At 37.9% G+C, this 18,014-nt stretch overlaps 1 protein-coding gene across 1 annotated transcript in view; it reads right to left on the reverse strand.

The window, feature by feature from the left end:
- LOC149246153 (lon protease homolog 1, mitochondrial-like) overlaps positions 1 to 18,014 on the reverse strand; it is a 222,572-nt gene that overhangs the window by 106,784 nt on the left and 97,774 nt on the right. Inside the window, exons 3-5 of the mRNA XM_089457840.1 lie at positions 10,896 to 11,087; positions 10,521 to 10,586; positions 10,329 to 10,370 (exon numbers count right to left, since the gene is read on the reverse strand). Of these exons, the coding sequence (XP_089313966.1) occupies positions 10,329 to 10,370; positions 10,521 to 10,586; positions 10,896 to 11,087 (300 nt within the window). The remainder of the gene's footprint in view (positions 1 to 10,328; positions 10,371 to 10,520; positions 10,587 to 10,895; positions 11,088 to 18,014) is intronic.

Consider the following 18,014-nt stretch of genomic DNA (forward strand, 5'->3'; position numbering starts at 1 on the left):
CTTTACAGATAAGCAAGTCACAAATATTCTCACCGAGCCCCTTGTGAAGGGGAAGTTTGTCTTCTACAGAGATAAGATGGGGGTGTGCAGAATACCTTCCTCGCTAGGAGGGAATATTGATGATTATAGCCCGAATAAGTGCTTATGCATAGGCTAGGTGTCAAGCATGCACAAGTTGTTGCTTAATTTATTAAGTGCCTTTTATGATTCTTTCCTAAGTCTAACTTAGGAAAAGCAATTAATTGATGTTGGTTATCGGGCTAAGGTTTTCTAAAGAAAAGTAAATTATTCACTTTAGTGAACTAGATCTAATCTCTATCATTGATCTCAAATTATGCTTAGGATTTAATCCTAGCCATCCATCACTTGAGAGATTAGAGTTAGGGATCTAGCTCAAGGAGAAATTATAAAACAAAGCCTAAGGAGAGGAGGATGACACATTGAACATTGAGAGAGATGTTTTCTCAAGAGGAGAGAGAGAAACTCAAGACTAAGGAGAAGGAAACATTGCAGCAAGAAATTTTGAAGGACACATTGGGTCGAAACTCATCTCATCTTGGAGGCGTGCACAAGGGGTCGTACAAGTCACGGCCTAAGTGGGACCGAAATATTCTTCCAGCGCATGGGCCATACATGGATAGGGGAGAGGAGGTCGAATTTGTAGATTGGAGAAGCCAACTTTTCCAAAGGATGAAGTTTTCAAAGGAGCGAGAGATCTGAGTTCCATTTTTGTTGGAAAAATTATGTATTTTTCTATGGGCCATTTTGCCTATTAGGGAGCCCTTATTTATTTTGCATCGTAGAAGTGAAGAGTAAATTGGAGGGTTCGAAATTTTTGCTATGTGATTGATTTTCTACTTGTGCTTCAGCTACATTTTTCATTGTTAAAATACCAGTGTATTTTTATTTGGCAACTCAAAAAATTTATTTACTAGCTTAAATAAATTTTAGGTATAAAATATTGCTAGGAATATTAAATTGGATCCAGCATTGTTAGGTCCCTATACTTCTAGTGTAGCCCCTTATTGTTATTAGTAAAACCCCCTTATTGTATTGTTGTGCCCATGTAGTCCCCATGTTGTTATTATTGTGCCCCATAGAAGCCCACTATTGTTATTGTTATGCCCCTACAATATTATTGTTATTTAGGCTCTAATTATATTGGGACCCCTTAGACTCCTATATATAGAAAGGAGGGCTTGTCATTTGTATCATCCAAGAATTATGCATTTGTGTAATGTAAAGGAGGTTGCCACATCGAAGAGGCTAATATTGAAGTCGTTGATCTATCTTTTCTTCTATTTTGTGATCTGGTTGCATAACATTTGGTATCAGAGCTTTAGATTCTAGGGTTTTGCTGCTTCAAACATGTCATTCTGGAATTTTCGCTATAACAGTTTTTCTACAAAGTTTCAGAAGCTAAAATTAAAATCCGTTTGAGCCAAAAGCTTTATGAACCTCGTGTCCGAATTTCAGAGCTTTTCTCGCTATATTTTCGGAGATATGAGCTGAGGAAGTTAGGGTTTTTGCAAGCTCCCGAATTACATCTCAAACAGGTGACCTTGGAATAATCCTCATAAATTTATCTCTGAGCATCGGATTCAAATTTCATAAAAAGTGACAGAAAGAGGACGGACTGTAATTTGTTGGGGATCGTTTTTAGGGCTCAAGGTCGAAACAGTGACATGTGGCACTTCGTACAAGTTTGCTCTACTGAATTAGTCTATAATCAGGTCATCGTGGGAGATTGGGCATAACTATTTCTTGGAGAATCCAATCTCAATCAGATTTGTGGGGTTGGAAAGAGCACTCAAAGGACTACAACAAGACGAAATTTTAGACCTTGGAGATCTGAAATTACAGAGCTAGAACATATACAATATCGAGCTCCTACAAGGCAAGAAAAAGGTGTGTATTTTTAAAAATTTGTTTAAGCTTTGTTTGAAAAATTAGTTTGAAGTGATTCAAAGGGAATAGGGAAAGCATAAATATCATTAATTTATAGCCCAAAGAAAGAAAATGGAAACACCTAGCAAGCAACCTGAAATCTCTACTATGACGCATGAAGAAGAGGAAGAAATGCAACGTGATATATCAAAATTACGTGACCAAGTGCAACAAATTTCGCTCTCACAAAAAGTAACAGAGGCGAAGATGGATGGTTTGAAGAATGGAATGGAAGCTAAGATAGAAGGTATAAAAAGGGACGTGACAGTTTTGAATGATGGTTTAAAAGAAAATATGGAAGCAATGATGAATGTCAATATACGGGAGTTGAAGGAATGTTTGGTAAAGTTGCTAGAAGAAAGGCATCCCAGTGGTGACAAGGAAATCCCTGAAAATCATGATGAAGACAAAAAAATATCAGTGGTTGTCATTGATGTCAACCCAAGCAGCGCCAGAGGCTACCCCGATCTTGCATGGGCATTTTGACTTGACAACTCATCCTATTTTGAGTCAAAGATCTTCTAGATGGATTCTACTTGTTGAGATGTTTCCATTGATATATGGTATGCCTCCTAGTTCTTCACGGTTTGAGATTTATTTGTGTTTGAAGTCAGAAACCCCCATTAGTGGGCTAAAACCCCAGAGTAGAGACATGACACCTTATTCACCAACAGTTGTCAATATATGACAAGGATTCTCTTAATCTCACCACGTATAAGTTAAATATCTTGAAAAACCAAAGGCAGTAAACCAATCATTGACTTCACACTCGGGTAGGACCATATGCACTAAGCCAACCATTGACTTCAAATTCTAGTGAAATTAAAAATATTTCTAGGCAAGATCCTTAACACAAATATTAAATAAATAAATAAATCATTTTAGGAAACATATTAAATAAGAAGTATCCCTCCTATCTTAAAGACCAATATCTCTTCCTATCTAGCTCACGTCCTCCCTTACTTAGCATAATTGCAACAAATAAATTTAATTTTTAATGTTATAACTCATTAATTCCTAACTAACATCTATCTCATAAGCCCCTTAACGTTCATATTTACAAGCCCCTTCGAATTAAACCTTAGTCTATAAAAGAGATAATATACATCATTCTCCATCATGCACTTTAAAAATGACTTATCCATAAGATTAGCTCTGAAATTATTTCAGCTACCCTGGGCTACTAACGCAGAACACTTTTAAGGATAGGGTTTGGTATTTTGAGAGTTTAAAGATTTGATCTATTGCAGGTCATTAGGTGCAGGGTCCGAGTTCAAGAAGAGCAAAGTTTTGTTGAAAGTATAGGGCATATTTTGGTCATTTTATGTTTGGATCTGAAGGTTCGTTGAAGTATATCTCTTACAGGTCCATACTTAAGGAAGAGCGAGTTCATATCTGGTCCTTTTTGAAGCATTTTTGTGGAAGACTACTCACTTCCAAGAGCTGCGAGGTTAACAAATTCAGATCTGTGATTAAGGAACTAAATGCAGACCTAAAACTCAGCATATCTTATCACTGTGTATCTGTCTGTGCTCAATTCTGAAGCTTCAGTCATATGTAATCTCCTTGATTCGGTCCAGTTGTAAACTCCAACCCAGTTTCTCGGCTTGATCATACTTCTGAGGCTCAGATCTGTGGAATTTCAGAACTATATACATTGTCCTTTGATTCCAGTCAAGGTGCAAATATTCAGAACAGTGACAACAAGATCAAGGGCATCAAAGCAGTGACAGCTATACCTAAATTGGCAGCCTGGTAAGACAAGAGCAGAGTTTCATCATCGTTATCAAAGAAGGTAATCTGCAACAGATTCAAGAAGTAAGCAGTGAGACCTACAGGACTGCCTTTAGTAAAGTGCAGCCTTATCATCAAGGACAGGGTAGACATATAATCAAATGCAAAGCATATTAAATAGTTTTCATCATTGAGGGAAAATTGTTGTGGGACGGTGCAAAGCTTTGCAATTTAAAAGTATATCTACGATGCATTCAAAAGATCACTGCAGATAGCAAGGACCACACATCAACAAGGGTAAGTCTGCTACAGCAAGGTATGTCCATTCAGTGTTTATATTTTGAATTTTGAATTTCTCTCTGATAAATGTTTTGCAGGACAGTGTAAGTATTTTGTTTGTGTATTGGTTTGGGTCTTGTTTGTTAATGCATGTGCAGGAAGGAGGACACTCTAGGACAACTGGACACATACTGGAAGAACATGCAGTGCCAAGATACCATCATGTGAAGCAAGCACAACAGTACATCAGCAGCTGCAAGTGATCCAAAAAGCAGTGTCAAGTGCGAGGTCTTATCAAGAGTCATTATTGAAAAGGATCATCATTGAAAAAGAGTCATCATTGAAAGAGTCATTATTGTAAAAGAGTCAATCTGCCTAGAGTTGAAGAGGCATTGTTGGGAGGTATAGGAGTTATTGTTGGATGATGTCATGGTTGGGTTGTAGGTCATAGTGTGATTGGGTGTTCAGTCAAAAACATTGTACCATATTGTATCGTGGATCATTGTTCCTGGTACGGGAATCCACACTCTTGTCTCATCTCAGTGATTATAGGGTGGCAGGAAGGTGCATGAAGTCGCCTAAAGGTTGGAGCCTATGAACACTTCAAGGTGGTAGGTCGGTTTAGGATGTTGGGGTATCCATTCAGTTGACTACTGAAGAAACTAGGGCATTGGGGCATCCTTCCAGTGGGAGCTAGAGAAAAATGTTTTTCTAGAATTCTAGGAAGTTGTAACTTTCATTTCAGTTGGGGCTGGAGATTAAAGAATTTATTAGAAAAGTGTTCGGTGGTTTTTGACCCGGAGGGGGTTTTCCGCTTAAAATTATTGTGCCCACTATGTTCTATTGTTTACTGCTTTTACTGCATAAACATTAAAAATAATTGAAGATTAACTAATGCTCTGAAAGATTTAAAAGTGCTAATTGCTAAGGAATATTGATTCAAGTCCCCCTCAGTATTTCCAACAGTTATTTGATGATATGTCATGTTATTGATTTGGAATGGTTTTAGAAAATGGTTAGTATTTGTAGTTTTGTGGGAGCACCTTGTATTAGCTCATTTGTTTGTAGTTTTGTTGGCACATGGTATTCACCCATGGTTTCATGAGGCACCTTATCTATATAAGGTGGGGCTATTCTTCATTTATAATTGTTAAAGAATAATTGAAAAAGAGATTGGTTTAGCTTTGCTTCTATTGTGAATTCTATATATTCTTAAGTGTGTGTTCAAGGATATAGTAGTAGACACTTGTTATTTTGCAAGTATGCTAGAGGAAGGAGCTACTACACAGTCATAGAAACGTACCATGATCCATTAAGGAGGCAACTAAGGTATAGTCCATCTCGCCTAGTTCCTTGTGATGATTTACATTTATTTTCTTTTGCATTGAATGTGGACATCCTAGGGTCCTATACTCTTGCACTAACCTAAATCTAGATGTCACTTTGTAGTACCTTAGTCAATGATAAATCAGCAAACCTTCTTGGTTCCTTTGACTTTGACACTTCAGACATACGAACCACAACCAAGGTTAGATCTATTGTTGCCCACAACCGAAGTGGGGAACATACTATTCTTGATGGATAATATGAGACTCCACAATGCCTTGATACCTTCCTTGAGATGACTTGTTGCCATGGAACATTACTTCAAATACTTCTTCAAAGATGTAGTAATCTTCATCATTCCCTTAGCCAGCCTTAGCTCTTATACTTGAGAAATCTATAGGGCTATAGTTAGGATGATTTCTCTTAAACTTGATAACTGCTTGTGATGTCTTTTTACTTTTTCTTATTTATTAGCTTCTTCTCTTATTATTATGTTACTCTTATCATCAAACAGCTACCAAAACAAGAAGATCAACAATACACAAGAGCACAGGATATAGGTTGCAAACTAGGGCCAAAACCTCTCCACTTGAGAGGAAAACCCACAAATCTCTTCTCTTCTTATAGATTCCTCAAATGACGAATTCCAAGACCTCTAGACCAAGACCAATACCCTTCCAAGACCATGTCTGACCTCCTTGATGATGTGCCTCCTTTGTCCAAGTCAAACCCAGACAAATCTCTTCCAGCTGCACAACTTTGACCATAGCGACAAAACTTCGGCCTCTATTGCGGGTCTGAAATTTTCAGGCCCCAGCAATTATTGTTGCCTCCACACATGTCAGCAAATCTAGGGCTTCCTTTGACCTTCGCTCGAGTTTCTTCTTCTTCTAGGGCTTGAGGATGACCCAACAGACCTTCAATTGACCTTCTTCTTGCAATTTCTCCAAGATCGATCTTGCAATAGCAAAACCCTAGCCTCCTTCCTTCAAACGTGTGAGAACTAAAAGTGAGAGAGAAATAACCCAAACACGTGTCCTTCGTCCTTCTCCTTCTTCGCTAACCCTCTTCTTCTTCTCCTTCGCTTGATGAATGAGAGAATGAATGATATCCATAGGAGGTCAAGTTCCCTTCTATATATAGGCTTCCAAGGTGGACAAAATGCCCTAATTAAGACCGACTTCTTAGCTGTCAGGCCGACTTGGTCTTGGAGGGTATTTTGACACTTTTAAATACAAAATAATTCTTTTTACAAATTTGAAATTACAATGTGCCCAATGTGGTCTTCTTCATATGACAATGACTCTTTTGACTTCTTGACCCTAGGACAAACCCTAGAAGCACTCAATGGGTGCTTGACCTCTAAAAATAAAAGACCTTGAGCACGAAACTCATGCTTCAAAAATAATAATAATAATTTTTCTTTCATTTTACAATATACAAGAATCAAAAGTACATTTCATATTTATGAAAACCGAACCTAGTTACACATTTTTCAACATACTGGTCTTGTCTATTTGACATCTTCGACCACAAATTTATTAAAAAAAGAAAGAAAAGAAAAAATCTCCCTTTCAGTTTTTTCTTGGGAATCTAGGATTTCAAGGTCTTTATTCACTATGTCTAGATTTCTCTTATTTCATGTTCAATTGGCTACTAACCTTGCATACATTGTTGGAGTCAATTTGTTTACTTTGCAAATCATCTTGTTTTCATGGGTCAAACTCTATATTGATTTGCTAGCATTTCCCTCTGCTTAGAAAGATTGATTTATTGCTTGGGGGATTGATTTGGATCTAATGTTTTTATTTTCTTTCCAATTTAATCACATAGATCTAGTCACAAAGGTCTAATAAACCTAATCGATTCCCCTTTTATGCCAATGAATGTGATATCTTACATACACTATTGATGGCTATTGTCTCCTAAAGGGATGATTTACTTTCAGCCTTAATCTTTGATATAGCAAGTTCATCAATGGTTATTATTTGTATGGATGAATTAATCTCGTGAAAAATGAAAATGATGTTGCTTGAAATTGGTGAAATCTGTGGCTGATAAATATTTCTGGAGCTTGTAACAATTTTTTCAGTGTTTAGATCTTGTTTTGGCCTGCCTTGACACATTTACTTTGGAACATTTCATCTCAGTTTTGATCCAAACATTGTTAAGTAGTGAATCGATGCCTAAAACTTTGAAACGGCTTGCATAAAGAGTATAAATGAATCTAGTAATTCTGTTCTTGAATCTTTGTTCACTGTTCACACTTATCAGTCTGAGTCCTAACTGCAATATCTCTTTAAGGATCAGTAATCTGAGGGTTAATCCCCTAAAACAGAGTTAAGGTAATCAAACTGTGTGCTTTGAAACACTTAAAATACATCTTTGACTCTATTTTTTCCACTCACTGGTTATCATTGTTTCTTCAGTTTATGGCAATAAGTGCCATACTCTGAATTCCGTTACATACTGCTCGTATAAATGGTAATCTAAACAGTTATAGGGAAGTGCTTAAAGGTTGTCTAATGGTAAATAGGATTGCTCACAATCTAATACTTTAATCAAGTCTGTTTAAACAAGTCATCATTCAATGATTCCAATTAGTTGGATCTGATCTAAGCACACTGCTTGATCTTACAGACATTTCTTTCATTGGGTTTCATGGTTACATTCGTCTTGGAATGCAACAACGTTTTACTATTTTCATGTGAATGAGATCACTGTCCTACGAAACAATATCTAAGGCATTTTGACTTTGTTAATCATTAAAATTGAACATAATAAACAGAAGCAGATTCATGGTATCTTGTTCGCACATTGGTGAATGGTTTGTGGTCTAAACTCTGCATAATGGTGCATGGTTCATAACGTTCTTTGATATGTACTTGGTCACCTGGATTACATTGCAACTTTCATATTCTGTGGGATCTAATTTTCACGTGTATGAACTCTTTTGAATAGCTTTTCTAAGTTATTGTGAATGGTTTATTATTGGTATGTCATGATTCACCTTTGGGATAAATGCATATGAATCCTTCTTCAACTCATTGTGAGAATTGATTTAACTAAACATTCACATTTTTGCTTGTTAATTTCCTGAACTTAGCACCTGGCAGTTAGTTCCTAATAGATTTATCACAGATCTACTGAATAAATGCACAACTAGGTTCTTAACACAATCAAATCAGTTCTTCACTAAATCAGAACCTATTTGGGCTCCCATCCTGGGATAATGACCCAATTGATAAATTTACAGTTACAACATACCCTGGATCTGATCCAGCTGATCAGGCCCTAGATCTGTCCTTGATCTCCTTGGCTGATCTAGATCTCCTATGTTGCACTTGTGCACCTTCCTCAGACCTGGCATACTAGAATGGAAGTCCTTCCACTCACCACTAAGATGCCTCTCTTATTGTCTTGTGCTGTTGTATAGTGTGTCTTTCTCCTCTCCTTATCCTTGCTTTTATAAGCTAAATCCCTAATCCTAATCTCCAAAGTGATTGATGAACAAGATTAGGTCTCGACTCTCACCTCACTTGAGATTAATGGTTGAGATTAAAACATAATGGCTAAAATAAATACTTACTTTTCCCAAGATTTGCGCTCAATAACCAACATAATTAATTGTGTAATTTTCCTAAGTTAAACTTAGGCTAAGTTACAATAGCAACTTACTCAATACTCGAGTAAGTGTCCTAAGGAGACTTTGGACAGCTTCAGCAAGCCTAGACACTTGGGCTTATGAGTGCCTGCCCAAGCTACAAACATCAACATTGCTAAGCACTTCATTGATTCTTGTGTTGCAAATGACTCGTAAATAACTGATTTGGGGTACTTGTAATGATCTAATTGCATGTTCTATGCATCATTTATCATTTAGGGAAAATGATCATTATTGATAAATTTTAATTAGTCGTTAAGCTACTAGGCTACTCACACCTTTGCAGCAAACTCAGCTTGCTTGACCTTAAGCATTCCCCCCAGGTTAGTATCATCCATTTCCTTGGTCTGAAGACTAGAACAAAGCCACCAACGTGACAATGGGCGGCTTGCCTAACAGTTGTCTTTACACTCTCCAGTTAAGGTTAGGACTTTTTCCTCCTAGGTGAGAGTTTGAGCACTATCAATGGGACTTCAATGGCCCTAGATGTTAGAAGTGGTCCTCCATCCCCCTTTGTCTTGATGGGGATTAGGCAAATGCCACCCAGGATTACTCCCCATGGCTCTATCATCCTAGACAACTCTCCTAAGGACATTATCCTATAAGCATTAATTATGGGCATTCAAATTATTGATTCATAGAATAAGCATTGCTAGCTCCCTACTCTCCATCAACTCTCCACCTTCTAGGGTTGACTCCTTCAAGATAACCTACTTGTACACCCAGTTATTTTGTTTAATTTTCTATTGACTGTTCTTATTTTTATTTGATCAGTCATTTTAAGGGGACCTCATACCCCACCCTGCCTTGCTCATTCTCATACGGGCTTCTAATGTTGAATGTGATTTCCAGCCCCTTTGATCTAGTCTGTTCTCTAGTGGACGTTAGTATAAATTTCATTTCTTCAATAGCCATGGTAAAAATGCTTAGAGTACATGCAATAAAGAAATGGCAGCAAATAATGAATATTTCACAATCTGGTCATTTGAGTGGCAAGTTATAGTCTGCAGTCTTATAAGTATTTCTAGTAGTATTTACTTGTGTCAATGAGCTAGAAGGGAAAGTTGCATCACTTTCTTAGTTAAATTGTATATTGTTCTTTTAATATTAGGTGTGAGGCTAGTATCTATCTCAGTCCTCCCTTCAGTACATATATAAAGGGATGGATGGGAATTCCTGTTTGACTATGAAAAATAGTTCTTGGGTTTAGATGACCCAACCATATCTATCGAATCAACAAACACTAATAGGGCAATCATCACAATTTTGAAATAACATGCCTAGGGATGAAATAAAAATTTCTTGACAACTGGATATTGAAAAGAATAGAAGTGAATATCTTAGAAAGGCAAGAAGATGTCATAGTAAAATGACAAACCTTAAGGTGGTCCACTTTAACTGTTAGAGGGTCCTCACTAACCTGCAGAGAAGAAAACATGAGTAAAATTTGGGCATTCCTATCTTAATCATATTATCTACTCATACATTTGCACTACCACAACATGGTAATGTGCTCAACTAACAAATATAAACAGTATAGCTATTTACGTTGCCACTGCAATCATTATACCATCTCAGTAATCCGCAAACGCCGATGACCTATCAGAACCACCTGATCTCCCTGTATAGTGGTAATCTGTCAAGAGCACAATAAAATGTCAGTAGAAAATGAAACAAACCAACTACCAAGAACATAGTCACCACAGCATCCCTGACTTGAAACAAGACATAATCAGCTTGTTACAAGAACCAGGAAATGGTTCAGTACATGAGCTCTCTTCCTAGCAGGATGAGATCACAGTGCTATTTAAAATTTAAATCAAACTCCTGCTATTGAAAAACCATTGACTAAAAGCAGAATTCTTTGACTATGCAGAGGTAACGATCTTTTTTTGGGACATCAATTTGTAACTTAAAGGTCTGCTCTAACAGAGGTATGGTATACCTGAGCTAATGTACCAACTTCATGAAGTCGCTTGTAAAGTGCTTCTCCCTTCAATTCATAAATACTTTTCTCTGCTTCAGAACCCGAGATTAAAGTAGAATCAGAACCAGGCTCATCTTTGACCAGAAAAGCACCTGCATATGATGCTGATCTTTTGCGATTCTCCGCTAATAGTGCTAAGAGTTTTGGATCCTGGTAAGTGTTGAGATTGAGTCAACAGTTTAGCATTCCATTGCTATAAAAATATATGAGAAAATAATCGAAACAGTACCAAAAATGCATCAAATAAGTTTAAATAAAATGAGGAATGATATCTATATATGTACCCAGCAAAAACTATTAAAACTTTAAGTTTAAACTTCACAGTAATGGCATGCTCACATCCGGGTATGGTTATAGTTAGCTCTTCACAACATGGGTATGGCAATCACAACATTCTTTTTCTCCCAATTTTCATCACATAAGCCCTTCTTACCTCAATGTATATTATCATTTGACAAGCCAAATGCAATGCAATAACAGTAAAAAAAGTCCCTTATCACCCAACATTGCAAATGTGTGCCTTGCATTGCATCCCATTCACTATATTCAACTAACGAACTTATTTTGAATTTTGGTTCTTCTATCAAAATGTGAAGGTGCATTTTTTACTTCCTCATCTTTATTTTGATATATGTATATTCATATTGTATTGCTCAAATTGAATATTTCTAAATATTTGTGTAGAGCTGTCCCTCTTCTTCTCCCTCACTCTTACAATGTGCAGTCTCTGGAGAGAATCAGATAACTTACACATCTTTCCAAGAGCATTGCAATCTGCCATACAGATTCTACACAAAGCTAATTACTACCTTCTTTGCTCTTTTCCAAGACAGAAATCTGACTATGGATGCCAGTAGAGATTCATCTTCCCCCTTGGGGGTGTGTTCTGAAGCAATAAAGGACAGGAAATCCCATAATCACCTCAGCCATTTCCAAATGAAATCCTTAAAAACGTTTTGGGACAATTATAGGCACTGATAATGAAGGATGATAACTCTGGCAGCTATATCTGATTATGTAGCATTGCCTATCTATGAGATCAAGAGCACTTTACTATATTATCCATTTCCATGAACAGTTTTTGTTCAACTCCTCCCTCTCTCCCATGAAATCCTTTCCAGAAACAGGTTTGTACCCAATACAATTGGAAGCAATAAATATGCTTATTCTGCATAAGAAAAGAGCAGAAGAAATGGACAGCAAAAAGAATAACTAGTAAAATCATCAAAAAGGTTTTGCAGAAAGGCACAGGAGATCCAATTCAAAAGGTTGGAAAGCTAAAACATAGGGGAAGAAAGCTGTCCGCTAGATAGAAATGGGCTGAAAATCTACGACACGCTTGTTACAGGTATGCCAGATAGAGGAGAAATACTTAGAAAAAAAAGCAATACTACAAAGGCAAATTCCACCCCACATGTGAAATCAACGTACAAGAATATATAAAAATAAGCATTCCTTGGAAAAAGAAACATGTACGAGCCAAAATAAGGACAAGCTCACATAGGCTAAATCTGAAACAAGTCGAAGGAACTTAAGGAAGAGTGAGATGGCAGAACTTGTCAGCTGTACAGGGAAACAAAGCAGAGACAGAGCAACACTTCTCACTCCATTGAGAGGCATACAACCACATCAGAAAGGGGTCTTGTAACGACCCATCTAAATTGATCCATTATATAAAGTTTTAAACTTTATAATAAAACAAATGTGATCAAATTTAAACAATAAATATGTTAAGTTTTATAAATACAATTAAACTTTATAAACATATATAAGTTAAATTTTATTAAATATATAATTAAACTTTATAATATATATATATATTAAATTTATAAAATATATAATTGAACTTTATAATATAAATTTTATAAAATATATAATGGAACTTTATAATATATATAAATTTAAATGTTATAAAATATATAGCTGAACTTTATAAACATACATAATCTAAAAGCGTAAAAACTATATGCTATAACATACCTAAAAATCATTGCAGGACCCTTTAAAAGGGGGCGCGTCCAACCAACTGAAAATTGATAACAGAGCACACTTTGCCAGGAAAATATCTGAGGGCTTAAATTGCATGGAGGGCGTGTCGAGTCGAGGGAAGGCGGTGGCTGTAGGTAGGAGGGCGGCCACTGCCAGGCCCGTAGATAAAACCGGCAGCCTGGATCGAGAGTGGGGGAAAAAACGAGAGAGGAGCAGAGAGAACCAGAAGCAGAAATTCACCAGGAGAAAACCGGGAGAAGATAATTATCCATTGGAAGAGCTTTAAGCCGTCTGAGGTTCTGGGCATGGAGGGACAGAGAGCTTCTGTTGAGCAGCTTTCTGGATTGAGCAGCTAGGTTTGCTCAGTCTGGTTGGGTGGTATTGGTCTCCCAGAGATTGGATCAAAATAGCCACGGCATCACCAGCAGCAGAATCAGCAGCAGTTAAGGTAAGTACAAATTAATTCTTCAGGGTTTCTGTATTTCAGATTTTAGTTATTGTGTGTCTGGTTATTACAGGTCTGCAATAGAAGACATCAGTAGGGAAGCAATGACCCAGGTTCACAAAAAGGGAACATTACAAAGAAAGGTAAAGAGGATTGGACACCTTCAAGATGCTGATCTCTCACTGGTTTTTCCTTCAGGGTTTTCCAGGGTTTGTTGACCAAAATCTCGAGTAAATTTTTGTGGGTTGCTTATCTTTTGTCTTAGCAAAAGTTAAAAAGTAAAGTAGGCTCATGTGTTTCAGTTTTTTGTAATATTCATGTTTATGACAGCAGTGAGCAAACATGTGGGTTGGACATTAAACATAATGTGACTACACTAAACATGAAACCAGGTTGGCTCTAGACACAAATGGTATCAGAGATTGGTTGCCAAAGTGCTGACAACAATGAGCAAACGTGTAGGTTGGGCATTAAACATGATGTGATTACACTAAACTTGAAACCGGGTTGGGTCTAGACACATTTTTTACATGGTATCAGAGCAAACAACAAGCAAAAAAGCAAAGATAAACAGGGATTTGTGGTTGATAGGGAGCAATGTATATCTTTGGATCTGAGATTTTGTGTTGGGTTGTTGAGGTCAATGGCTACCAGTTTGAGGGTTGAGGACATACTGAATGGGGCTGATAATTTTAGCCCATCGAAGGAGAGGATGGTTTTCTTACTTGAAGAATTTGAGTTGTGTGAAATTCTTGAGAAGACAGTTGTACCACCCGCTCCTCAAGATTTGTTGGCTGAGTTCAACAAGAAGAATGTCAACGCCAAGAGACTTCTTCTAGATGCCATCAAAGATCACCTCATTCCCCGTGTTTCAGGGAAGAGGTATGCCTTTGAGATGTCGAAGGCCTTAACCAAGCTTTACCAAAGCACTAATGAGAATAGGAAAATGGTATTGTGGGGAAAACGAAGACAAACCAAAATGACCAAGACTGACACAGTTTCCTCATACCTCACAAAGATCACTCAAGTGAAATATGTGTTATCAGTCGTGGGAGAGGCCATTCCGAAGGAGAAACTAGTTATATCAGCATTGAATGGCTCTTCCAAGAAGTGAGATGCTTTCATTGATGGGATTGTAGCCCAAGAGAACTGAGAATTTTCTACATTAGGGGAGAATGTGGGGACGATTTCCATTAGGATGAGATGGTGGGGATGATGAGGAGAATGTTGCTCTTGCGGCAAAGGGAAAAAAGAAGTCCAAGAAGGGTGCCACAAGTGGGACCAAGCAGAAGGGTAAGAAAAAGGAGAAGGAGAAGGGCATGAGTAAAGTGAGATGCTTTGCTTTGTCAAAAGACGAGGAATTATGTGGTTATGTGTCCTAATAAGAAGAAGAAGGGTGTTGCAGCTTCAGCTGAGGTGGATGAGTTTTCCACCAAGTTCGAGAAGGAGTTTCCTTTGGTGTTGCATCATCCAATATATGGTACATTAATAGTGGAGCTTCATGCCACATGATAGGTGTCGGGGAGCACTTTACAAGTCTTACTTAGAGGGGTGTAGATCTAGAAGTGGTGCTTGCTGATGACTCTACAGTTAGGGCAGTTGTCATATCCTTTCAGAGGGAGTCACAACCTCCCTTGATAGTTACATAGGTCTTATATGTTCCAAGGCTAAAAAAAACCCGATATCAATTTCCACCATTGACGACAAGAGATAAAAGGTGGTGTTCCATGATGGGCAGGTTCTCGTGTATCCCAGCCTCCCAGGGGACCTAGTATCACTTCGGCCAAAGTGATTGGAGTCCGTTATGGGAAGCTATACAGGCTTATGTTTCTACCATCTAGAGCATTGGTTTCTACCAACAGTAGCAGTCGCTTATGCGAGTTGTGGCATAGGAGGATAGCCCACTTGCACCATGGAGTTCGAAGAGCATTGAGAAAGATTGTTTTAGGGTTATTAGACAGTACTAAGCGATAGGATGTGTGCAGGGGGTGTACATTGGGAAAGTACACCAAGACTGCTTTTCCACGCAGTTATAATAGTGTAGCAAGTATCCTTGATTTAGCCTATTCTAATGCGTGTGACCCTACTTCTATATCATTGAGTGGATATGAATACTATGCCACGTCTTCTATATCATTGAGTGGATATGAATACTATGCCACTTTCATTGATGGCTTCTCTAGGAAGACTTGGATTTTCTTCATGAAGACCAAGTGTGAGGTCTTCAACAGGTTCCAAGAGTATAAGGCTCTTATGGAAAACCAAATAGGTAAGAAGATCAATGTGTTGAGGTCTAACAATGTGGGCAAGCATACCTCCAATGAGATGAAGGGCTTCTGTGCAAGAGCAGGCATCAAGAGGGATGAGGCTTGTAACACTGCAGTATAGTTGCAAAACAGGAGTCCATATAGAGTTTTGGGGAGCTTGACTACTAAGGAGGATTTTCTAAGAAAAAGCCTAAGGTTGGGCACTTCAGGAGTTTTGGGTGTATTCCCATGTACCTGAGGAGAAGAGGGCAAAGCTAGAACCCACGGCTGATAAGGGTATTTTTGCAGCGTATAGCAAGACCTCAAAGGGTTACTGCATACATATTCTTGCCAAGAGGAAGGTTGTTGTGAGGCAAGATGTGAGAATAGATGAGGAGAGAGCCTTGACGGCGTCACGAGAGTTGGACCACAGGATACAGGATCATAGGGGTCTATTGGATCACAGACTTCAAGAGCGACAAGTTCACAGGTGATAGGGTCACAGAGCATAGGTTCCCTTAGGTTCACCATCAACCACAGGAACATTGTCTTCAGGGGTACAATCTTCAATGAGGATTTTCCCACCCCAGTACAAGAGGCCACTTCATTGAAGAGGAAGCCAAGATGGCTTCATGATACCTTAAAGGAAGCCCAGTAGTCAATGGGAAAACCCAAGTAAGTTAGGGAGAGTAGACCACTGGAGCGGTTTGGTAGCTGTTTTGTTGTGGTGAGTAGTATTGTTGAGTCTAAGTTTTCTACCCTTGAGGAGGCAGCATCCCAGCAAGTTTGGAGGGATGCCAAGGTGGAAGAGTAGGCTTCCATCATGAAGAATGATGTTCAGGAGATTGTGTTGAGGCACGAGGAGAAATCAGTGTTGCCTTCCAGGTGATTCTACAAGATTAAGTATTCTATGGATGGAAACATTAAGAAGGGCAAAGCTCAGTGTGTCGGTCGAGGGTTCTTATATGTAGAGGGAGTAGATTATGAGGAGTCCTTCACTCCAGTTGCCTTGTATACTTCTATTAGATCAATAGTCTCAATAGCAGCAGAGATGAGTTGGAAGATCCACCAAATGGATGTGAAGACCGCATTTCTGAATGCCATTATTCAAGAGGAGGTGTACATTGAGTAGCCATAGGGCTTTATGGTGCATGGGAGGGCTTTGAGGTAACTTAAATAGCACTTTGATTATCACAAATCAACTATGTGGATTGTTCTTTCTACTCATGGAGATTCTCCAAAAATCTTCTTAACCACACTGCTTCATAAGATGTTGTCGTCAACTCACCACCCATTTGTACTCCACTTCTGCTGTGAAGAGACAAATTGTAGGTTGTTTTTTAATACTCCAAGCAACTACTAAATTAGTAACGAACCCCCCATGTTGAATGTAAATTTTGAAGTAGATTTTTGTCATCCATGTAGTCTGCCCAATCTGAATTTGCATAACCAAATCAATTTGAAATCCTCTATAGATCCATTGACCAAACCATACCCAATTGTACCATGCAGATATCTTAATATTATCTTAGCTAATTTCCAATGTCTTTCCGAGAGATCCGACATAAACCTCAATACCATATTGACTACAAAATATATATCTAGTCGAGTAGTAGTTTGGTAGATCAAACTTCCAACCAATTGACAACCTAGTGGCATCAAATGGGTTGGAGTCATCATTTCTATATAACTTCAATCCAACTTCCAAAGAAATTGTCATTGGCTTACAACTCAACACTTTAAACTTCTTCAAATTATCCAAGCTTATGACATGAGATTACTATCTTCCTTCTATTATACTTCAATGCCCAAGAAATAATGCAACTTGCCAAGATCTGTCATCTCAATTTCAGCAATCATATGTGACTTAAACTTCTGAAATAGCTCAAAATTATTGCATGTGTAGATCAAATCCTGAACATATAATGCAACAATTAGAATATCTTGACCTAACTGAAGAATAGAGGGATTGGATTCAAATGTACTCTTAATTAGTCCATGATCCTAAAAATGCATATCAATAGTTAAATACCAAGCTCTTGGTGCTTGTGTGAGGCCATATAAAGCCCTCTTCAACTTATTAACTCGATCTTATTTTCCTGAAATTTCAAACCATTCAAGCTCCTCTACATAAATTTCTTCATATACATAACCATTTAAGAAAGTTGATTTGACATCCATCTAAAATATTGTCCACTTATATTGAGCAAAAAATTCAAGTACCATCCCAACTGTGTCTAATTTTTCCATTGGGGCAAATGTTTCTTGATAATCAACTCCCTCCTCTTGTGCATAACCTATGGCAATGAGATGGGCTTATGTTTTACCAATTGTACCATCTATTTATACTTATGTATCATTTTTCTCCATGGCATTAAACTTTGCTTCCATAGTTTC

This window comes from Pinus tabuliformis, chromosome 7 (genome assembly GCF_031772625.1).
Source record: "Pinus tabuliformis cultivar Carrire ecotype Pingquan chromosome 7, CPIR1, whole genome shotgun sequence".
Classification (NCBI taxonomy): Eukaryota; Viridiplantae; Streptophyta; class Pinopsida; order Pinales; family Pinaceae; genus Pinus; species Pinus tabuliformis.